The following is a 10,125-nucleotide window of genomic DNA, read 5'->3' on the forward strand; positions in this document are numbered from 1 at the left end:
CACATGTAAATAATTAGTTTTGAATGTGTCATGCCCAATGGCAGAGTCAGGATTTTTACATAATGGGGGCAGGTTTATACATAAGGGGGGCAGCTTCAAATTTTAAAGGGGGCTAGGCCCAATTGAGTTGGGCCTATTAAGGATTTTGGCCCAATTCAACAAGGCAGCTGCCCCCTTATGCTACATGTAGCTCTGCACCCGACCCGGTGGCGTGATAGGCACCACAAGCCTGCAAAGTAAACTCTGCAAGCACTCAAGAAAAGATCATGGCATTAACTAGAGCAACTAAGGTCCTTACATACGTAAATAGTAATAATTGTCAAAGCTTCAATCCAATCCCACAATAAAATCCAAGTCTATACAATTCACCACTAATGTCTAAAAATCAAAATACACACTCTGAAGAAAAGTAAGTGAAAACTAACTAAGTCTTCCAACTACTAGACTACACGACCGCTCTACCAGGGTCCCACGTAATTCAAGTCTCATGATCTGAAAATATGAAAACCACAGGTGAGCTTAACACTCAGCAAGTAATATAGCATTGCTATAGTTGGGTCTAAGCATGAAAGGCCAAAACAGGCTATTGGAGTAATATAAAAAATGCAAGACATAAAAACACATATTCGGAGATTCTCACATTTATCCAATGGTAAAGAAGAGAAACGTGTTTTCGTAATACTCCCTTTCACATCAAAGCAACAACCGATGCAAGGTTATACATTGCATATGTGAAATCAAAATTATGTCATGGGTAGGCGTAGACCATATCACAGAATCATGGGCATGGGTACCGTAATACCAGATGGCAGGTTCACCAAAGTGCCAGGAGCGCAGCATCACTAAACAAGAGTGTCGGAGCGCTAAACAGGAGTGGTGAAGCACTAATGAGACCATGCATATCACTGAAGCACTAAAAAGAATAGGCATGCTAGACTCGATTTTTATTAAGTAGAGGGTTATTGTATGAAGCTCAACATTAATTAGAAGTGTTCATAACCTCACAAGATACCTAACACAAAATGAATATTATACGATGTACAGTTCATAATGGTTGGGCTTAGGGCGAAAAATATCACTTACCTCGAATGAGAATCCAAAGCTTCTTGGAATCCAAACTCCTATCACATATTATCCAAACCCCCAATCATAAAAAATACAATGGGGTACGCATAAACACTATGTTTCGATGCAAAGAGTGCATACATAGCACTTATTTGGAGGCAAACAACCCAAAAAACAGAATCTTTAGATGGTCAGCCATCCTTTAGCAAGGTCTACCATCCGGACCGACCCCGAAAACGGAACCATAGGACAGTCTACTATCCACTGGCACGGTCGATCACCCTAGGTTGACTTGGGTTTTATTTTGTCCTGTGCATGATTTTTCTCATCTTCGAATATTCATTACTCCTTGATTGCTCACTGGAATCGCTCGAGGCACGACTTGTTGGAACCCTCATAGCGAGAGGATTCCAGCAAGTCTAGCTCGGTCGCTGGAAACTCGCTGGTCGGCAAACTGTGGTGAAACAAAGGCAAAAGGCCTCAAAATCAAATAACTTCCTAACCGATTGTCGGAAATGATCACGTCCGGGCTCGATGGAACCCCTATGACAAGGAGATTTCAAGGGCTCTAGACAGATTGTTAGAATCTTGCCGGACGAGGTGACATAACATGAGAAAATTTTCCATCTTCCATGTAGAAGCCAAACAAGGGAAGAATAAATAAATTTCTTCAACCGGATTCTTACCACTATTTGTGATTTTTTGAGCCCAAAACGTTTTCCAAATTTCTTCTAGAGAGAATTAGCTTAGAATTAATATTTGTACTCCAGTTTAAGAAGTCCTAATCTCTACTTAATTTTTTTTGGCAAAAATACCCCTATTTTAAATGAATTTACGTGCAAGGGATATGTGAGGTATTTCAGAATGTCTTCAACCCAAAAATCTAGGAGAAGTTTTATAGGCGAGTTTTATTTTTATTTTTTATTTTGTTTTTGAATGGGAGAAAATTCATTGAAAACCAAAGAAGACCGAGATGGTCATTACAACAGATAAAAAGAAGACCGAACCAAAGAAACAATCCAAATACATAGGTCATTTACAAAACATCAAGGGGCAAAAAATCAAGAAGCTCCAAGACCTCCCTCGAAACTCCATCCCTTGCTAACCTATTAGCTACCCCTTTAGCCGATCACCTAACATGAGTGGAAGACGGAGGAGGGGATTCTCTCGCCACATCGAAAATTTAATCAAAGGGGGCAAAATGCTAAGGGAAAGGGTGACAACCACTAAGCCATCTAATAACATTTAGTGAATCTTTTTCCACAGTAAGTTTCTCAAAGTCCTCATTAGAAATAAGCGTAATTCCTTAATGGGCGGCAGACACTTCAGCTTCACTTGAATCTGCTATTCCTACTGGTCTTGAGAAAGCCCATCTAACTCCCCCGTTCTCATCTCTAAGAACACCTACGATCCCCGAGATCCCCGAGGATCCTGGATTTCCGTTGTTAAAGCCGGCCATCAAAATTCAACTTTAGAGAGAGGGGGTGGTTCCAAATTTGCAATGCTGCACGGTCTTGGGCGCAGAATGTAGGCAAATTTTATGTGCCACAAACATGGCCCAGTTTGTTTTGGATTTTGAGAATAGTGTCCAAAACTGAGGCCCTGCTCGTTTTAGATTGTTGTAACCGATTGTGGACCCAAACTGATTATTACAAATTAAGGCCCTGTTTGTTTGAGATTATGACAACCAATTGTGAGTCCAAAACCAATTATTAGACTCAAAATTAAACACAAATTTGAGGCCAATAATTGGTTTTGGACTCACAATCGGTTGGTATAATATAAAATGAAGAGGGCCTAAATAATTTAGAGTCTAATTATGGCTTAGGGCACACAATCGGTTGAAGAAATCTAAACCGAACAGGGCCTGATTATTGGACTCAAATCTATAATTTAATTTTAGTCCTATAATCAGTTTTGGGACACACAATGGGTTCTCAGAATCGAAAACAAACGGAGCATAGCGTCTAGAAATTTGCATATGACGTTCTTGCTCTATTAAAAATAGACAATTTCCTGTTTTGAATGTCTTCAACCCAAGAATTTAGGTGTGTTTTTCACGTGTACGCGTGTGTGGTGTGCTGCAATTATTGCGTCGGCAGCAAGAATTTCTTTAGAAGTATACATATCACTTTATTCTGTATCAAAAATTTATTGTCTGAAACCGTTCGTATTGATTGAACATTTAGACATTTTCTCTAATTACCAAGTAAAGATTGCTTACAAATGAAGACTAGGGATAAATAAGGGATTTATTAGGGACCATTAAGCCATTTTGCGGGCCGGCTGTTGCATGATAGAGCAGCCACGTAGGCTCACTTTTCAACAAATTTTGTCTTATTCATTTAATTCATGGTGGCTGCAGTCTCATGGAAGAGCTGGCCCGTAAAATGCTTTATACGGTGTCCCTAGCAAATCCCAATAAATAATAGAAAAAAATAATATAAATATGCACAAGGAGAAGAGGATGTGGGGCCCGGACTGCCACTCTTTGAGCGTCCTGGGAAGAACCAAGCAGGTGGTTTGGCCCGAAGGGATGCAACTGAGTGGCCGTGTTACGGTCCTAAGTGAGGGCCCACCTAGTTATGGGGCTAGATGAGACCCAGCATGGTATGAGACAGGTTTAAAGGGCCTTGCTTATCACGTTCCATCCGCTCTGAAGCTTTTGGCCTATCGGTATGGTACCTAACATTAGGGACATCCTAATCAGTAAATCAAACAACACGATCCATTTTCTCAGTTGAGGGGATTCTTTGCACCGAAATAGGCAGTAACAAAGATGGAAAGGAAAAAAAACTGGCACCAGCAATTATAAACCCTTTGGTTTTGGGTGTAATAAAATGGTTATTTCACCTTCCTCGTGACTAAGTGAAATCAGCATTTCACTTTTTCTGTGAATGGCTAAGATTAGAAACAATATTTTTTTAGTGAGATTAGTCTCAGCTCTATACAAAAAAATTGAAAGGCTGCTTTCCTGCGAGACACTTTGTCAAACAACCTGATGGTGATCACCACAAATTGGTGGTGCAACTCGGGTTTGGTCAGTTCGAGGCCAACCCTAACACAACCCAAAGTAGCATAACTTGGACCCTAACCTGACCCAACTTGAACCTCAGGTTGACAAGAGTCAACACTAACCCAACCTACCTTTAAATTTCTCGACTTGTCTAAACCGATTTATCAATTCCGGTCAGTTTGCCCGGGGACAAAATAGAAAAAAATACAAAAAAATGAAATAGGGTTTGGGTCGGGAAATATTCGTGTCGTAATGAAATCAAGACAAAATCAGGGGAATGATGGGACATGATCTGATTAGGTTGCCCAATGACTAACCGTAACCCAGCCCGTAATAAAATCGGGTTGGCTTTTCCCAACCCAACCTGAGGGAACGCCTACCCAAACCCGAGCCAAAATTGGGTTAAACTGGCCGGGGTAGGATTGGATCTGACCCAAATTGGACCCCCTAAGGTCGATTTTAAGGAATTCAGGTTGAGCTTTTACCATAAAATCGGGTTGGGTTCGGGTTTTTTTTTAGCAAAAGCTCAACCCGGCTCAACACCCCTACGTCAACATAAAAAAAGATAGCTAATGATTGACCACAAAAGATTTACAAATATAAGAATGATATCAAAGTTAAATTGGGGATTCAAATAATTGGTTCTCCTTGCGTATTTGGTACTCTGTTACCATTGGCCGATTTTTCAGGTAAATCTGTACGTAGACGCAATGACGTATGCATGGCACGTAGAAGGGCAGATAGTAGTGAGGGAGAAGGGTCGTTGAGCATTCTGCTTTAACCATGCTTACGAAAATAACCCTTAAAATATGAGATATTTTGCCAAGAACAGATGTTGGAACCATAATATTTGTAACTTCGTGGGAAATCTTCAGAAACGCTTAGTTTAAGGAGAAATATAAAAGGGGAAGAAGGTGGTATTCTTTTCTGCTCGTAGGAGCCTCATCTCTCTCTCTCTAAATCTCTCCCTCCCTCCCTCCCTCTCTCTCTCTCTCATGGGAAGAGCCCCTTGTTGTTCTAAGGTAGGATTGCACAAGGGTCCATGGACTGCTATAGAAGACAAAATTTTAACCAACTACATTCAGACTCATGGAGAAGGGCATTGGAGATCTTTGCCAAAAAATGCAGGTAATTTTAATATAATATTCATTTGTTTTTCCTCTTCATATGAAGATGCAGACGGTGTGCTTCATATGTCTTAGTTTTCTTGCTTACATAGTAGAAGAAATGCTGCTCTTTCTTTCTCTCTCATTTGTTTTCTTTGTTTTTTGTGATGCTTTAAGAATAAAAAAGTGATTCGTGGGTCAACGCAGTTTTTTTGGTTTCTGTTTTAAAGAAAACTGTGATGGGCTTGTGATCTTTTATTGCATGTCCATCTTACTACTTCAAGAGAGTGATCTTGTTCTTATTCTTATTCTGGCACAGTCTTCTTATTCATGAAAAAAAGACTACATCAATTAGTGATAGGCTTGCTAGGGAGAGAGTTCCTAGTGCGGCTTTGGAATCCATCGAATTCTTCCCCCAACGAGCCTTTGTTTTGTGAGCTTTTCCTTGTTATTTTCCTTTGTATTCTCTTGAATATCTCGATCGATCGCCGGGGTCCTCCTCATGTATCTTTTTCTATATTTAATCAATTCTTTGCTATTAAAAAAAAACTAAATCAATCATTTTGGGATTTATTTTTGCTTTTTCTTCTTATGTACGAGTCTTAGTAACTGAAAATGAAGGGAGGGTTTCATTAGTCCTTTGTAATTTTTCCCAAAAAGGAAAAGATAAGAAAGAATCTAACATTTTACTTCTAAGAATCTAACATTTTACTTCTTTGAGCATCTAGGTCTACTTAGATGTGGAAAGAGTTGCAGGCTAAGATGGATGAATTATCTGAGACCTGATATCAAGAGAGGAAACATTGGAACAGATGAAGAAGACCTTATCATCAGACTCCATTCATTACTAGGCAACAGATGGTCACTGATTGCCGGGCGATTGCCGGGACGAACAGATAACGAAATTAAAAACTATTGGAATAGCCATCTCAGCAAAAAACTCAAAAGGCTACAAAGTGACCCCAATGGGTTCTCCAAACCAGCATCTCTAGAAGCTCAAGAGTTGCATAAAAGAAAGAAGAAGAAGAAGAACCAAAAGACAACGACGAAGGAGAGCAAAGAAATTGGAGAGACAATAAAAATCAAGGTCCATCTCCCAAAACCAATTAGATTGGCATCATTTCCAAACTCATGGAAGTCACGTTTAATGGAAATTAGTAATGGGTTTGGTGATAAAATTGGAAATGGGTCGTCTAGCCATGCAGACGGAAAAGGAAAGATTATATTGGACGGTTTGGATCTCCCATGTCCTGATTTCAGAGATGGTGATGATCATGATCTTGGTTTAGATGGTGATTTTCAATTGGGAAAACCACCAGAGGAAGTTGAGATGCTTGAGAAGCTTTATGAAGAGTATTTAGAGCTTCTCAAAGCACAAGAGCAAGTTCAACTAGATTCCTTTGCTGAGTCATTATGGGCATGAATGGTGAGAAAGATCTAGTACTTCCACGTGCTTACCTTCTCTTCCATCTCATTTTCAATTTGCACCTCGCTTTCCCTATATAAATAAGCAAGATGGATGGTCAAAGTTTCGTATTGTGAAATAATAATAATTTACTTGTTTGGTATCAATAAGTCAAATTTCGTAGTGTGACATAATAATATTTTACTTGTTTGGGCATCAAGAATTCAAGAGAAATTATACGGTGTAAGGGCTTACAACAATAAGGCCTTTGTACGGTGGAACTTACATCAAAAAGTGAGCTGCTGTTGGATCAAATATAAGGGCGGTACCCCTACCGTATTGTTGTAAGCCCTTACACCATATAAAATCTCGGGCATCAATAGCCAACTTGAACACAAGGAATTTTGTATATATAAGTTGAATTTAAAAGTTGATACCATGGAAAGGTCAAATAACTAACGCCCTGTTCGTTTGAGATTATGACAACTGATTGAAGGCCTCAAACCTATTATTGGGTTCAATTTAAACGTAATATTAATCCCAGTTTGAGGCGTACAATCAGTTGTCATAATCTCAAATGAGCAGGGCATAAAACAGCTTGAATTTGAAACTTCTTTTTTCTTTTTGAATGGTAATTTGTTACCATGGAAAGTTAAAATAAGGGAGAATTAAACAAGATGAAGAACACAAGATTGACATTTACGGAGTTCATTATATTTTGTGAGTAATATGTCCCAGTGGGGGTTAAATAGGGAGAATTGGGGGTAAAACATTCAATTACTCCCTACAAAAAAGTACTGGTTGTTCCAGTGGCCATGAGTCGTGCAATGTAATTATCTTTGATAAGGTTATAACTTATAAGTAGCTTCCTCCTTCGCCCGTCATTTACCCCAGAGTGGGTAAGTTGCATACATCTCTCTCTCTCTCCATGTCGTTAGAACAGGGCATTTACTAGTGAAATGTAAAAGTGTGATCAAGTGTTTAGTGATTTTGTATTATCTTGATTTTTGTCTTTTTGTGGGAAGAAAAATCTAATCAAATGATTATAGCTGCTTGATAAACGTGATGAAAAAGATATTCATTGATAATGTCTACAAGCCATTGATTATTTGCATTTCTCTATCTTGACGAGAGAGAGAGAGAGAGAGAGAGAGAGAGAGAGAGAGAGCCTCCATCAGGGGCACACAAAAACGGGTTTGAAGGGTAAAATGTGGGAGTGGAAATATCAACCCCTATAAAATTTACTTGGAAAGAAGGCTACTGATGTTCGCACTACGATGTTTTGATAATTGCACTAATCTTTTATTAGTTAAACAGCTGTCAAAGGTTATTACAGTTCCCAAAAAGCTCTCTGAAGCCAATTAAAAATGAAAATACAAGCTAAGTTTGTGCAATTATGGTAGTGCAAATATCAGTAGCCGAAAAGAATTGTATTATGGAAAAATAGGCTTACATTATCACAGGATTATGACATGCAAAAGCACGCGTGATGTGGAATTTTTAGTTTGAATGTAGTTAAGAATCTTCCTCAAATACAGTAAGCGAGATGATAATTCGCACCCCTAATGATGTGAATTGTGGCAGACTTTAACACTTTTTGACATCAACTGACGTTAAAAGTGGTACGAATTATCCTGCGAATCTATCATCAACCTACAATAGTCGATGAATGTCGTATATGATTGGCATTCTCTGAGTAAGTACGAAAATCTAAATGGAAGACTGAGCAATTGCAAGGCAAACTTACGTCACCATGAAATGGCTTGTCAAATCTTGCTCACCTAACAAAAAAAATGAAACTGAACTCCTACCTCTCGGCTCTGTTCACTTCTTTTCCCTGGTGCTGTTTTCCCTAGAAAATAGCTTCTTTTTTTCCCTGACAAGACATAATTTCTATGTTCACTTCTTTTTCAGGGAAAAATATTATTAGATGTGGAATTTCTTATTTAAAAACTGAAAATGATGTGGAAATTGACTTTTTCCCTGTTACTTGAGATTTGGTTTCCGATTAAATATATCGGAAAGAGTCTTTCCAAGGGAAACGAAGCCTTTTTCCTTGACAGTTTCCCTGGATTCCTCTTCCTTCTGCCATGTCACCTGGAAAAGAAAGGAAACCGAAATCCTTTCCTTTCCTTTCCTTTCCAGGGAAAAGAAGTGAACAGAGCCTTCAGAAAAATAAACTCAATAGATGCGTGACATGATAGTTTTAGATTTCGATTACCAAGGGCATGTTATTCCATGGAATATTATTGGGAGCAGTTGAGAGATAGGGGGAGAGGAGTGACCTGAGAGAGTGAGAGTGAGAGTGAGGGGACCATAAAAAGCCACTAAAAAACATAAGTATATTTGTCTGTTCTTTCTTTCTTTTTCTTTTTTTGGATCTCTCCATGTTCTCTCCACGCCTTCGCTCTCAAGTCTCTCCCCCCTCCATCTTTAGCTTTGATCTCACAATTGGCCCAACCAATATTCCATGGAATAATTTTTCATGGTTGTCATCGCACCATAAGGGCCTATTTGGTTAGAAGGAAAAGTCTTTCCACACAGAAAGGGCACCTTATCAGTTTCAATACTTTGAAAACTATTTTGATTGTTTGCTTCAATAAGTATGAAAAGGACTAAAGGAGAGGACTCTGAAAATTACTTCGATTGTTTGGTTCAGTAAGTACGAAAAAGAGAGGTTGGAAGGGCCAGTGAATATTCCAGGGAATCAATTTGTCTTGGTTGTCGAACACGCCAACGGGACCTATTTTTTAGGATGAAAAAACTGCAGAAGCTCACTTTTACGAACAATGGTAAAGGCAAATTTTGGGTAAGGTTGGCAGTAGGGTCAGGGGTATATGTAAAATCGGGACCGTTGATCTTGCATAACATCATGGGATGGCCCACATGGTCTTGTTCTCGTTAAATGACAAGTCATGCATAAAGCAAAGGGCTACAAAAAATCAGTATTGGGAAAGTTGCCCTGTTCCCATTCCGCAAGAGAAACTACATTTAAACGACTTAAAGAGAGAGGGCTTTTCTCTCCTGAGGCGTGGCAACTGCATAGTGATAGGGTTTGAGAGAGAAGAGTGAGAAAGAGAGACCGAGTTTCCTCTCTGGTTTTCTCTTGTGGGTTTTTTTTTCTTAATTTTTCTCTCAGGTTACTCTTGTGAACGATCTTGTTTGAGACAACAGAAAGGGTTGTGGTTTGTGGCTTTATTTTTTTGTTTGAATCATCTTCATCTATAGATCGGAGGGTTGGGATCGTCCTAGCTAGGGAAAAGATTTTCTGTGAACAACCTATTTACGTTGTGGCCCAATAAATGGACGGTTTGGATCATCTTATGAAGTGGTATGAAGTCTGCCGTATAGTTTGGATCATACTATTTGCCTTGAAAAATACTGTACTGTATAGAAACACACCCATATGAAGGGAAATGATATCACCCATTTTAGTGTAAAAAAAAACAACCAATGCGAGGAAATCCAGTCATTTCGCTTTATTTTTACATTCATTTAATTACTGCCATGCTTAAGTTTTATATGCAAATTTT

The 10,125-nt window shown here is 38.9% G+C and overlaps 1 protein-coding gene across 1 annotated transcript; it reads left to right on the forward strand.

Annotated features, from left to right (window-relative positions):
* The first annotated feature begins 4,921 nt into the window (after positions 1-4,921).
* On the forward strand, positions 4,922-6,804 carry LOC143887296 (uncharacterized). The gene is made up of 2 exons (XM_077391407.1): positions 4,922-5,209; positions 5,916-6,804. The coding sequence occupies exons 1-2, from the start codon at positions 5,077-5,079 to the stop codon at positions 6,608-6,610; spliced, it is 828 nt and encodes a 275-aa protein (XP_077247522.1). The 5' UTR covers positions 4,922-5,076; the 3' UTR covers positions 6,611-6,804.
* Positions 6,805-10,125: the final 3,321 nt, after the last annotated feature.

The sequence above is a fragment of the Tasmannia lanceolata genome, unplaced genomic scaffold (genome assembly GCF_043159265.1).
Source record: "Tasmannia lanceolata isolate RefF3 unplaced genomic scaffold, GAP_Taslan_0.1 ptg000012l, whole genome shotgun sequence".
Taxonomy (NCBI): Eukaryota; Viridiplantae; Streptophyta; class Magnoliopsida; order Canellales; family Winteraceae; genus Tasmannia; species Tasmannia lanceolata.